Raw genomic sequence first — 13,635 nt, forward strand, 5'->3', positions numbered from 1 at the left:
AGACTAGGCTGTTGAAATGACGGTGCTTCCTCGCCGCAGTGCAGTCCTGTGCTGTGCTGTCCAGTATGGCAAGCAACTTGCTTCAGGTTCGTTTTATGCCTGCAGCTTTAACCTTCTCAGACAAAATTGTAACTTCGGGTCTGCCGTAAACCGTTATGTGCCTTGCAGCTGTTGACGCTTTGGGAGACTGTTACGAGGAACTTTCGATATAGCTATCGCCCTCGATCTGTGCTGAGAATGCCGAACCGAATGTCGCCCCTTGCAGTGAATTAACTGATGCCTCAAAACAGGTCTGGCCGGACTGTAAGACAACACGACCGATTGGAATTTCACTAGAAGTTTTGTGGTTTTATTGCCACAGGATTGTGGATTCCTATTGCGTGAGCCAAGGGATGGACGGTGAAGCAATTTTATTGGGCGTATCGAAGGTATTTTCGGGGTTCGACGGATATAAGAATTGAATTCCTCCCTGGGAAATCGAATATTCGTAGTCGTGAAGAATTGTTCGTCTGGTTTGTATAGCGATTAGCTCCCGCTAGTACCTAGGTAGATATATAATATGTATGCCGTGGTGGTGGTGCAGGTGAAGGTTGGGCGGGTAGATACTAATGCTCCGTTCGATGCTGGCAATGCCGCAGATACTGAGGAGGATATCGACTGGGCGACGTTGTTATCGGAATACAAAATGCAAATGCAGATGATGATAAAAACAACCAGCGATTGAATGCAAGAGGACTCGAGGCCGCCTAGACAGGAAAGGGACCCCAGGTTGGTTTTATCCTTTCCTCAGGGCTATACGCCGTCAGATTTGGGGTAGAAACAATTCGCACTTTTGCAAGCCTGTATTATTTCCAGGCTTGGGTTATTATAGCTCGAAGGGACCCATAGCAGCTTGAACGGTTATGAACCAGCTCTTGTCCTTGTGCAAATCTTTCGGGACTCGTTGCTTTTTTCCTTTTCTTTTTCTTACCTCAAGCTGTTGGGCTAAATGTATATAACATAACATAACACCATCCAAAGGAGCAGAAGGAAAAGAAATTTGGATCAAATGGGAGGCGACGGTGTCGATGAGGTCTGTACTGTTGGTAGATTAAGTTAGGATAAAGGTAGATTGGTCGAATTTGTCTCTGCGGTTGGTTACTCCAATCCTTCCTGTGCCTGCAGTTGTATTTCAATTGCAACCCACGGTTCGAGTAATATGCACTGTACGTATGGTTTGCGACCTCAGAGAGCCTGGATTGATCCCAAACTCTAGAGCTACCAAAAAGCGCAGGCCGACCGTTTCTCTCTGGCAAGGGTATGTCAGATGCTGTCGCCTTTATAGTTACCAGGAAGAATAGGTTTTTTTTTTTTTTTTTTTTTTCATTTTCATTTTCTGCATGCAAAGGCAGAGCCTGGGCCTCCACATTTTTTTCATCGATGAGACCGAGATTTCTGTGCCTTCTTGGGGTACCCCAGGCCCCCGTTAAAGTGGAGCATGTCCCGCTGTTTTCATTGGTCTTCGAAGGCAGCGATGATTTTAGTTTTTCCTCAGGTTTCTGGGTGTTATGTACCGAGAGTGACATGCGTTGATAGAAAAAGAAACTACTACCTGAGCTGCAGCTAGGACCCGGTCGACTGGTCGAGGAGACTACGCACCACATAGTACCTCTGGAGGTAGCTTGCGCATCTGCTCCCCAGAAGAGGTTTCTCACCCGGCTGTCCCCTCGACATCGTGGAACGCATTTATCCCGCCTTTTACATTTTCCATTCGCGAGAATATCGAGCAGAGGCGCAGAAGGGATCTGAGCGATATGGTAAATGGCTCGCCAGACTCGATTTTGTTCTATGCACCTGCATGATCACGACCATGGACAGCTACGGCCGGCAGGAGTAGGGTTAATATATCCTAGCTCTATCAACCGTCGAGGGCTCGGGCTGACAGCCATAACACGAACTCCAACCCTTCGATTTTATAAATCGAAAATGCAACATCTCGGCATCCGATGGCGTCCGCCGAGGTATGAAGGTACCTAGGAAGTATGTATATACCTCACGGATTCTTCCATAGTCATTTTTCGAATTTCGAAGAGTGCATGCATTAATCGTGCAGAAAAAGAATTTTCTAGCAAGAGAGGGGTGGTCGCACATACGTTTCTCTTTACTAAGCCTTTCAACCATCCGAAATTTTCTCGTCGTGGAAAGGCTCAAAGTCACAAGATTTGAAGGCCTAGAAGCCCGTGCGCAACTAAAGGAAGCGAAGAGCTCGATAGCGGTTGCCCGTAGCCCTCAAAATGACGATTTGGGGCCTAACCCTGTATGGCCATAGAGCCGATACCCGGTCTCTCGCTGAATCCGCCAAATCGCAGCCGACTCGCGTGGCTCGACCTTCGACCGGGTCGAGTTGGGGTTTGCCAAAATCGCAAATCCCGCCTGAACATCCTTTTTTTTTTTTCGCATCGTCAAAATATCGTCATATGATCGGATCTTTTCCTGTTGAAGAATAAGTACCTCCAAGACATCAGCTCTTGTTATGTCTGTAATTCATAATTGCTATTTCTCCAATATTCGGCAACTTTCACACCAACGACAAAAAACATCGTGACTTCATATGCTATGAATATCGATACTTACCTATACCTAAACGAGGCCGGCAGTTGCTCACATCGTCTCACAGAGAACTAGAACCTCTGTTGCCAAAATTATCGCCTCCAAAGCGCCCGTGCATGCGTAATATATGCAGTTGTCTTGCTCTGAATCCTCCCAGTTCGAATATATTCCCATTGAAAGAACAGCAACATTTAACACAAAATTTGAGCAGTTTGGCAGTATTTCTCGAGTAACTCAACCCCACAAAAAATCACTCTTGGGACAATTCCAATACCCTTTTCGTTTCCAGCAGCCTGAATTTCTTTCCTCTCAAATTTGTCAAAGATACCTCAAAAAATCTCGAAAATCCACCCGTGAGCTTTGATATCTAATAACCGGCACCCGCCCCGCAAACCTGGGGCACGCCACATATGCACTTATCCCCGCTTCCTTTTCTTGTCCCCTCCAAATCTCAAAAGCAAACATGCAGCCTCTTTGATCGTCACGCCCACTTAAATCCGACATGCCGTCGGCAGGAACTACCTCTACTTGATACTCCGACTTCTCGTGTAAACAGGAAGAATTCAAGCAGCGAGAGTTTTTACATGGTCAGAGCATTGCTGCATCTGAATCACGCAGACTGCAGAAAGGTTTCGCTTCTTTTCAAGCCTTTTTGAGCTCCGTTTTTCAGGAGTAAAAAGACAAAAAGGTGCCTCGTATCACAGGGTCCTTTTTTCTCGTATGCTAAAAGGTCTTACATCCAAGCTCTCACAAATCGCCACCTTAAGCTGTAATATGTTCAAAATCGCGGAAGCAGGCCAGCGACTTCCGTGCCGTCAAGGAAACCGGGAAATCTCAACGGTAATAGATAGGGCTATAGCGGGCCCTTATCATACCATAGGTAGCTAAGCTTCAAGATTCACTGAAGGAAACTTTATTGTTATAAAATCTCGAAACACGTTGAACATGAGCCTCCAATCGTGATAAAAATCCATCACTTTCCGACGGTGGAAAACAAGTGTTTGAACCCTATATTGTCCCATTTATAGGGCCTCACTAGAACCAAACCGTTGGAGATCTTCATTACCACTCCCAGCTTCAGCTTTCTGCGTCGCGTTATCCTAGGAAAAGAAAATAACCAGTAAATCGTTAGCAATTGTCCGCGGCGAATTGTAATACATAAGCATGTAACTGAATCTTTTTTCCCCCTTGCCTCACAACATCCCTCACCCCCACCCGCGTGTAAGTGAGAATTTTGGTCAAAACCCACTTCATGAATTCATAGTTGCCCCATGATGGCCAGCTGTTTAAAGTTATCTTGGCGCCGTCCTGTCATTTTGGGTTTGTTCAGGAGAACATGCCGCTTTGACCAAGCCCGGCTCAACAGCCAACACGAACCCCGTAAACTCAAATTCATTTGATGAACAGTTGGCAGTGGAAAGTATATTATGAATAGCCCGGCAAATGTCTCAAGCAAATAAATTTGAGGTGGGATTCGACGGCCACTTAAATTTCCTTTTGTCATAGAATTGAAGAATTCTAGTTCGGGACTTGGAGTATGAGCCGGTTCCCCGGGCCTTCTTCATATGAAACCTAGTCAGTTACTTACTTCGACGGTTGCTCTGTTGATGTTACACAAACTAGATATCTACAGATCTATTAACGACTTTTCCTAAAGATTGTATGTAAACACTTGGAATAACAGAATGCGCTAGTAGGACCCGAAGCGCACAAAAAGTGTTTCTGAAGTTGTACCGACGATTCGGAACTAAAATGCGACCTACCGTAATAGCATAATGAGACAAAACCTTAAGAGTGTATTAGGAATCCCAACTGTCAACCGAAGCAGTCAATAATATGTTGATCTTGTTGATCTATATACACCCGCTGATTTTATGACATTTTGAACGTGAACAATGCGAAAAAGCTTTGGCCAACTTGTGGATGCCAGATTTGTATAAGTATTCATGCACTATATTTTACTAGTATTTATTTAGAGGCATTGGACTGGGAGCCGACAACAATCGAACCCAAGTACTCCAGTCCATGCGATTCGATTTACATCGTCAACGTAACACATTATACCAACCTCGCCCAAGCTCGAAGTGCATGTTTTCTGATGAACAATTGTTTTTTCAACCTTAACAGCCTAACCCAAGTTCTAGTTAGTTCTAGCCTTCGTTTCACCACATTCTTTGCCCCCGCAGGAGGTCAACTTTACTGGAGCGAGAAGGATTCCTCTTTCGGGCCTACGGATCCCCTCCCACTTTCAATGCTCGCCTGTAGGGCGGTACCTAGTCGGATTGTGAATTGTGTATTTCGACCTCGAGTTTCTTTTCTATCGCCTCGTCAGTATTCAGAAAGGCATTTAGAGACCGCATTAAGATATCAGTCGATCCACGTTGACCTCGAAATATCGCCGACGACTGTTTTAATTGGGTCCATGGATATAATTATTCATAGCATCGACATGCGATACCGAATAACTTAGATACTGTGACAAGGAATCTAGAGGCGCCCCTCCAGGAATCGGCCTCCGTAGTAGGATGTACTATGTCTTACATATCAAACAACTACATCAGTCAAGGTGAGAGCGTTTCCTGGCCGCCTTATAAGAAAATTGGTACCCACCTTCAGCTTATGTCATGTCACCCAGATAATGGGATAGTAGGCTAGGAGAGAATCCGCATCACCAATATCGTCCACTGAGTTCGCTGCGCTGTAGATTTGTCGCATAGATACATATCGATCGCTTACGAGAGAAAGGGAATCTTAGGATGGCATTCCAACTTATGCATCAGTCTTCATACAATCGCGAGGTTCCCTCTGTAGCCAGAGTCGGCAGGGCATCATTGACTTCGTGTGGTGAATCCTTCCTTCCTTCATCAAATACCCTCGTGATTTCCTCTTTCCCGCCAAAACATCCAAAGCTAGACCCACCAGCTAAGTACTTTCCTAAAGTCGTCATATCCGGGTTTATACCGTGATATGGTTGAAAGTCGCCTGGGGTGAAGTCTACTCGTCAGGATTGCTTTGGACGAATTTGTTAGTTTTCTGAGTGCTTGAAGGAATTCAGGTGAGGCGGCATGGCAACCTCCTGCCCCTTGCATTTGTTCTACTAGGACTGCGGCAAGGTCACTTGTGATCATGGGATCTTGCTGGAGACTTTGGACATACTGTATGTCATTGTAAGGTCCGATAATGAATTCATGTGGTACATTCAACGGAGATTGTGATTCGGTGGTTGGAAAGGCTAGCACAGAGCTGTGATATGCACCTCCAAAGACGAGTATCTAGTTATCAATTTAATTATACCTCATTCGTTAAAACAAATCTAATAATACAGAAAGTACCTTTTGCCTCTGAGTAACAGCCTTCGCGACCGCAATAGCTATCAAATTCGCTTCAGTTCCACTATTAGTAAACCTACACCTCACAACCCCAAACTGTTCACATATCGCCCTTACCAATGGCCCTGAATGTGGTGAGGGATACGGGAATGGTTAGCGTCATGAAAGTCGAGACGTTTGAGGCTTTCCGCAACGGTATATCCTCGGGTGAGCTACGTAAGGATGGCACAACACAGGTAAACTTGTTGGATTTTTGTTACCGTCGATGACAAGGCCTGGTGCCTGACACCGACGTCGGCCGAATGGTTGGACGTATATATACGGCTATGCTGGATACGATGACGCACTTGAATAATTTACTGGCGGCCTAGTTTGCATCATTCTATAGCTTCAAACTAAGGGTATTCTAGTTGAAAGGAACTATCACCTATCGAATCATAGCATCAACGAAGAGATAGAATATGCAAAACAATATCCTGCTCCCGAACAGCAATGTCACCCCATTGACCGGGATGCCAAACCAGATATACACCATAGCACCCCAGAGAACGACCCCCACTTTCAAGATTCCGGGTTTAAGAAGGGTCACATGAGTATAGGACGTAAAGTAGGCCTACTGGTACGTTCCAACTAGGCTCTGACCCTTTTACCTTTTCCTTTCTTCTATCGATAAACCACATTCTTCTCTCAAACGTGCTAAATAGATAAAACATTCAAGTCTAGTCCCGAAAGTCGTCGACTTCACAATCGCCCCTCGAAGAGCTCCCGATCCTTCAGCCCTCGGTCCATCGCCCAAAAGGTTCATCATCCCGATCCAACAGCTATCTTAATGATCAACAGACCGAAAGCTTCGATGCACACGATCGAGTGGGGCAAAACGGTTGGATAACGAGACCGAAAGTTTCTAGTGCTCTTTTTTTTCGCGCAAATTGGCTGTTGAAAACCGTTGGAGCAGTGGCCTAGGGTTGGCCACCTGCATGAGTTCAAATTAGAGGGCACGTGCAGCAGACGACTATTTTGGGTGGTTCCCTTTACGATATAGGCTCATGCTTATTCGCTACATTTCGAGACGCCGAGGTGCACATTTTCCGGGTTCACTAGTTCCTGTTGAAAGTTATTGGCTCTATTCACTGTTGGTTGTTGGGGCTAGTTAGCTAACTAGTCCAGGCTGTTACGATATCCTGGGTGTATCTACTTTGCGGCATTGAATTTCAACTTTTGTACCTCCAAGTACACAACATTGACAAGGTAACTGGCGAATTGAACATGGTTGATTTCGTCGAATAGGGAATAATATGGAGAACGTAGGATTCTCGCGTGATTGTTGGAAAGGTATGCCTTATAGGCAGGGAGTTAGAAAACGGCGATTGACAGTCATTTGTGCGAGAAAGTGACGGGATTAAGAGTGCTGGCTGTGTTAAATCTGTGTTATTGTTGGATTTTTGCAGGGTCTGGTTGGGATACTGTTGGAGAGACGATGATGTGAAGATGCAAGGAGATCTCGTGGGTAAGCTAGGATTCGAAGGTGCCTTGTATGCCCTAAAGGATCAATATGCTATCGAGAGCGCCTGAAAAGGTGGTTGTAATTCTGGGTCTAAAGGCACATAGAAATGTCGATGTTCAAGATCTTGGGGGGAGGATGCCGGAATTGTTCACAAGAGTTGGAACCTTGACCAACTTTTGTTTCGAGAGAAGTTGAAACAAACTTCATGGTTCACAAGATTTTAATTAAGGGTCAGCCGGCCTAGCCGCCTGTATCTGCTGCAGAGAAGACAAGTCGAAATAGCCGACGTCGTCGCCGCGTAAGCTCGATCCTGTCGAGATGGGCTCCTCATTTCCAGCGACCCACTCCATCATCCGATAATCTTATTATGAAATGAAAGATCAAACAGTAGTCTAGAACTGCAGTAGATGTGGACGGTATGTATGTTCCGGATCTATAAAATAGAGACCGTATCTCAGTCGATCTGAAATTGGTCAAGCACGGATATGCTCACTATTGAAGGACGAAGTGTCGAGATAAGCTGTATACAGTGCTGGCTGTATTAACGGTAATCAGTCAGTCAATTCAGTCGGTCGGAGTATTTTTATATAAAATCGTTATATTCCAGGCCCTTGAGTCCCAAACACCGTCCTTAAGGCTGGCCATGGTATAAATTCTATATTCAAAAACCCTGCCGATTGGATATTATTTATACATCTAGAGAAAAAGTTTTATATGTAGAATTTAACCACCGACGAGGGGGAGCATGCACTTGCCTAACCTTATCAAGACATTAATATACAGCATACGAAGTCCGACTCCAGTGGTCATGAATCTCCAAAAGTAATAAATTTCTCGAATTAATATGGTCGGACAATCGGCATAAAACTTGGCGAAGCTTACGTAGTCGTTCTCGTTCAAACCGCAGAACCCAAATGATGGCTTGAACAAATGCCAGGAAGTCGGGCCCACTTCCGTCCGTTCCATGCCAGCTGCGCACCGGTACAGGGCTCTTGGCAGACACGCCTTGCAGACTTGAGAAGATTATTGCGCGAGGCTCGCTATTATCGAAGAAAAGATGGTGTGTAGATATGCCGATTCAGTGTGTTATTCAGCCTTCACGTCATTTGTGTCTGGATTGCAATTGCCAATTGCAAAGCCGGCCCCGCGGGTTCTCCACCATCCCACCGTAAAGCTGACGCAGCTTGCTTTCAAGATCAAGCTTGTATCTGCCGCCCTCCTTTCCCTAAATTCCTCCCTTGCTGGCCGTAGGATACTTAAATCTTAATTATTCCGTTGATAAGATAATAAATATCTTGATCTTGTCTTAACAGCGAATCTTTCGAACCATTTTGTATAATTTTGATGGGGACAAAATAATCCGTAGACCAAAATGAGGGTCTCGCTTCTTTTGCCCATCGCCTCTGCGGCGTTTGCTGCCGCCGGTTTTATCGTCATTCCGGACGAACAAACAATCAAGCTCGTCGCTTCCAACAATCACCACCAGGCTCCGATTACTTCCGATGACAAGCAAAAGGTCGTTGAGCCTGAGAAACCTCATCATGATGGTAGGCCATGTCACGAGAAGGACGAACATCGTCGTGACGTGCTCCAGCCACAGTATATACTTCGGGAACCTTATATGGAGAGGAACCTACAGGGTGTGCCGGGATTCGACACGGATACCGTGAAAGGGTTCGGTCCACCAAGTATCCTCGATGGCGAGAAACAATTCGAGTTATCTGATTTCTTCCACTTTTATCGTTCTCCTGGAGACCCTCATCATGATCATAGGCATGGAGGGCCACACGGAGGGCCTCATGGGGGACCACGCGGAAGGCCACGCGAAGGACTATATCCAGGACCACACGAGGGTCCGCGTCGAGGCCCATCTAGAGGCCCACGCAGAAGCCCACGCCTACCACATGAAGGTCCACATGAAGGTCCGCATAAACGTCCAGATGACGGAGGATACTGGCCTCCAAAACCGCCAGGTGAAATACCACCATGGCCGCCAAAACCACCTGGTGAACCAGGCGAAGAGCCACCATCATGGCCACCAAAGCCTCCAGGTGAACCCGGCGATAGACCGCCCCAACCACCGCACTGGCCACCAAGAGATCCAAAAGAACCGGGTGAAAAACCACCACACTGGCCACCCAGAGAACCAGGTGAACCAGGGAAGAAGCCAAAGCACCCACCTCCTCCACATGGCCCATGGAAGCCACATCCTCCCAACGAAACCATCTGGCAGCTAATCTCCAAGTCCAACCATACCTCTAAATTCGCCTCAATCGTATCAGAACACGAAGACATCGTCGCAGTTCTCAACAGCACAATCGCGAACTACACCCTCTTCGTCCCCACAAACCATGCGTTCAGGAAGTTCAAGGATGCGCCAAAGGACTGGAAGCCTCCAAAGGATGTCATCAAGAAATTCCTCACTTATCACATTAGCAACGGCGCATACCCTGTCTTCAAGCTTCTCCTTGGGCACACCATTCCATCTGCTTTGGACGGAGGTGAACTCGGTGGTAATCAAAGAATCCGCGTCGGACTCGGCTCTGGCGGTCTTGCTGTCAATTTCTACAGCCATGTTGTTGCTGGGAATATCGTAAGTTCATACATCCCCAAGCTTTGCTTAAAGTAATCAAGTTATGCATACTGACATACATCGTTCACACCCAGTTCGCAACCAACGGTGTAATCCATGCCGTAGATTCCATCCTAATCCCCCCACCCTCAGCCGGTCGAATAATCCACTTCTTCCCGTCTGAATTCAGCACCTTCCTCCTCGCCGTCCACCTCACCAACCTAACTTCTGAGATCCCCCACGAACATACCGGTGGAACTTTCTTCGCCCCTCCAAACTCTGCTTTCCAAAAGCTCGGACCAAAGATCAATGGCTTCCTTTTCTCGCCATGGGGCAGGAAATACCTCAAAGCCCTCCTCAAGTACCACATCGTCATCAACGAGACTTTGTACTCCGACGCATACTACCATCCAGGATCAAAGAGTGATGTTAAGGCCAAGGATATTCCAAAGGGACATTACCACGTCGATCTCCCAACTTTACTTGAGAACAAGCATTTGAGCGTTGATATCAGCCGATTCGGCGGGTTGATCACCATTCTCATCAACGCGCAGTCTTCCGTCAAAGTCCAGGATGTCATCGCAAAGGACGGCGTTATTCAAGTCGTTGGAAACGTTTTGATCCCACCAAAGAAACCACCAACTGATGATTTGACCGCTCAGGAGGTCGAGGAATTTGAAAACGCTGAAGATCTCGAGAACACTATGGGAATGACTGTTCAGCAGTTCCGTGAGAGATTTGAAGGGTTGGTAGAGGATGACGGTGTCACTGGCGAATACAACGAGGGGGACGTCCTTAATATGTGGGGACACTAAACTAACTGTCTATATCTTTCTGCGAAGAAAATTGTGATTAGCTTGTTAATCGTTATTTTTTGTTCGTTATCAAAGGGTTATAAGTTTGTAAATTGGATATCAGAAGAAAGAGGTCCTGAAACAGGCCAGGCGTTGGCGAATCAAATTCTGGCTTGCAAAAAAATTTGACAATTCGGACGAAAAAAAAAAAGGACGGTAGTTATTAGGGTTGCAGCGATTTTGTTTTGGATTTACGATCGTTTTAGTGTTAATAGTAAATGTTCTTCTCAGCGGGCTTCTCCGGTGAGATGTCTGCCTTTTCTTTTCAATCACAAATTGGGTCGTTCGTACGAAGCATTTAGATGCATACTAGCATATTGAATCTAGTGCATGATCATGAGTGCCCATCAACGGAATGCTCTCGCAAGGCAGCAAAAGTCGAATTCAAAATGGGGTCCTAAAGGCAACCGGCTAGCCCGATGAGCTGATAACAGGGACCAGCTCTGCCCTTTTCTGTGCTACTTCCCTGAGATGCGATGCAACCCTCCTCCTCCACATCCTGCAGTCTCGATAAATAGCGGATCACAATTCGATTTTTTAAAATTTTTTAAAATTTTTTTGTGAAGTAGATCTGCCCAGCCTTTTTCGCAAAAAGCGTCGCCGTTCTTAGCGAGCCTGTGGTGGGGTGATATCATGATGTGCATTGTTTTCCGAATCTCTAGAATAAAACTGCCACTTCACATCGACACCCCTCGACAAAAAAAAAAAACACTCCATCTTCCTTCTCCACTATCAAAACTCCGTCCAGGTGAAATCTAAAAATGGGTACTAAAAACGATGGGGCATATCGGTCAAGAGGCTAGCCTAGTTCAAGAATTAACCAGGGATTCAGGGCTGACGTAGATGGTAGGTAGCATTTGGAAGTTCTTTCGTGACACCCTGCGCGAGCACAAAAAAAAAAAGAGAACAATTCCGGAAGCTGATTTACGAATTTGCATGTGGGCATATTATCGCGATTGGGATAGAAAAGTTGTTTTATGCATGCTAGCGCTATAACTAGTGATATATTAAAGAGCTGTGGAGGCCCTCGCAAGTGAGACTTTTCGATATCGATAAGTCTTCAAATCCACATTAATATTTCTAGTCGGTTTAGAATAGATACCAATCAATTAAACGAATATGAAGTTTTTCTCCACAACCCTCGCGACACTATTGTGTCTTACCACTTCCGTCTCCGCTATCAAAAACACCACCAGACAATTCCACCTTAGGACGAAGCTCCTCGGACCTACCTACGAGCGAACCAAATTCGACAACCTCTTTGGTAACCCCCCTCTGAATTCATAGCCACTCTGTAGAAAATATACTGACCGAAAGAAATTACAGTCTACTCCTACCACACCGGCGCCGGCCTCTCAGACACCTGCTTCGACGTCGCTCCAATCCCCAACGGCAACGGCATCGCCTTCCTCAACAAAACCGGCGGCAATATAATCTTCAATCTTTCTCCAGACTTCCCTTGGGGTTTATCACGTACCTATGATACGCGTTATAACCAATGGGAGTCTGTAACGATAGATGCTGGGGAAGGGGAAGGGGGGTATAGGTTTAATGGGAGTGGATTGGTTAGACCTGGTGATAGTAGTTTTGGGGGTTGGTTGGTGTGTGATTGGGCTCATGCTACGCCGCAGTTGTTTTGGAGGTATAGTTATTATTCGAAGAATTTGCCGAGAAGCTGTGCGAATGTGGAGTTGCACCCAGTGTATATTTGAGAGGATGGATCTTATGAGTCAAGATACTTCGAGATGGTAGCATCAAAATCTAGACGCGGGAGTTGAAAAAAATAAATATCATATGATCGGCCCTAGATATCTAGTGAACGCTGCCTAGATGAGCATGTTACAGTCCTGTTCGAAACCGAATAATTAAACCGTATCGGTTTGGCGATTAGCAGCGCCTGATCGACGTCTAAAGTTCGACCTCCAGCAAAGTAAGCACAACTGGTGACGCAACGCAGCAAAGGCTGTTGCATTTTCCCTAACCCCATTTACGTCCCCGTCGCACATGACATCAACATGCAACAGACCCCCTTCCTTACAGTCAATACCTTCTCCATCCCACTAAGTATCTTATACAAAACCATCATATTTAACAATTCCCCTCTAATATCCATTCCTAAAGCCCCGATTCAACCCCCTTCAACAATGCCACTCCTCTCCCTCCCCATCGAACTCCAAACCCAAATCCTCACAAACCTCTCCTGGACCGACCACTGTCGCTGCCTCCACGTCTGCAAGCTCTGGGGCTCAATAATTCTATCAACTAAACTATTAAAGGAACAGTGGTATTCTCGTGTTACTACAGCCGAAGCCGAATCCGGACTTCACGCGATCTTTACAACCCCCGGGTTGGAGTATGTCTACACAGCAAACGGCTTTCGAGTCCTTCTTCCTCCTCCCATCCTCCCATCTTTACCGGATACCACGGGCCGAGGTTATAGAATGCGTCTAACGTCCCAGTTCCCACTATTTCAAGAACCAGTTTTTCAAATCCCTTCACCAGGGTCAAAGATCCAAGAGGTAGCACATAATATCTACTTACTTGGTATCCCACTTTGTGGAGATGGAATGATTAAGGTACCGTGGGATCAGCTGGATGATGTGGAGATTGAGGAGAGCGGGTATGTAAGGGTATCCGTTAAGACTGCTTTGGAGTTTTTGGAGGAACTGGTGTGGCCGGAACCGGATATACCGCCTGAGGAAGGGCAGGAGTATAAGTTTAGGTTTTGGTTTAATGGGAATTTGCCGTGGATTGTGGGGTTGAAGGAGATTTTAACATAGTATAGAT

At 46.0% G+C, this 13,635-nt stretch overlaps 5 protein-coding genes across 5 annotated transcripts; 4 read left to right on the forward strand and 1 right to left on the reverse strand.

Annotated features, from left to right (window-relative positions):
* Positions 1 to 5,498: 5,498 nt before the first annotated feature.
* Positions 5,499 to 6,081, reverse strand: DFL_006560 (uncharacterized protein; the record flags this gene model as incomplete). The annotated part of the gene is made up of 3 exons (XM_067636010.1): positions 5,499 to 5,861; positions 5,922 to 5,971; positions 6,036 to 6,081. The coding sequence occupies 3 exons, from the start codon at positions 6,079 to 6,081 to the stop codon at positions 5,499 to 5,501; spliced, it is 459 nt and encodes a 152-aa protein (XP_067487670.1).
* Positions 6,082 to 6,507: 426 nt separating this feature from the next.
* DFL_006561 (uncharacterized protein) lies at positions 6,508 to 6,807 on the forward strand (the record flags this gene model as incomplete). The annotated part of the gene is made up of 2 exons (XM_067636011.1): positions 6,508 to 6,537; positions 6,637 to 6,807. The coding sequence occupies 2 exons, from the start codon at positions 6,508 to 6,510 to the stop codon at positions 6,805 to 6,807; spliced, it is 201 nt and encodes a 66-aa protein (XP_067487671.1).
* A 1,987-nt stretch (positions 6,808 to 8,794) lies between these two features.
* Positions 8,795 to 10,809, forward strand: DFL_006562 (uncharacterized protein; the record flags this gene model as incomplete). The annotated part of the gene is made up of 2 exons (XM_067636012.1): positions 8,795 to 10,015; positions 10,090 to 10,809. 2 exons carry the CDS (start codon positions 8,795 to 8,797, stop codon positions 10,807 to 10,809), a joined length of 1,941 nt encoding a protein of 646 aa, XP_067487672.1.
* Positions 10,810 to 11,967: 1,158 nt separating this feature from the next.
* On the forward strand, positions 11,968 to 12,560 carry DFL_006563 (uncharacterized protein; the record flags this gene model as incomplete). Its single annotated transcript, XM_067636013.1, has 2 exons — positions 11,968 to 12,112; positions 12,175 to 12,560. The coding sequence occupies 2 exons, from the start codon at positions 11,968 to 11,970 to the stop codon at positions 12,558 to 12,560; spliced, it is 531 nt and encodes a 176-aa protein (XP_067487673.1).
* A 432-nt stretch (positions 12,561 to 12,992) lies between these two features.
* Positions 12,993 to 13,628, forward strand: DFL_006564 (uncharacterized protein; the record flags this gene model as incomplete). Its single annotated transcript, XM_067636014.1, has 1 exon — positions 12,993 to 13,628. One exon carries the CDS (start codon positions 12,993 to 12,995, stop codon positions 13,626 to 13,628), a length of 636 nt encoding a protein of 211 aa, XP_067487674.1.
* Positions 13,629 to 13,635: the final 7 nt, after the last annotated feature.

This window comes from Arthrobotrys flagrans (assembly GCF_004000055.1).
Source record: "Arthrobotrys flagrans strain CBS H-5679 chromosome Unknown unitig_8, whole genome shotgun sequence".
Lineage (NCBI taxonomy): Eukaryota > Fungi > Ascomycota > Orbiliomycetes > Orbiliales > Orbiliaceae > Arthrobotrys > Arthrobotrys flagrans.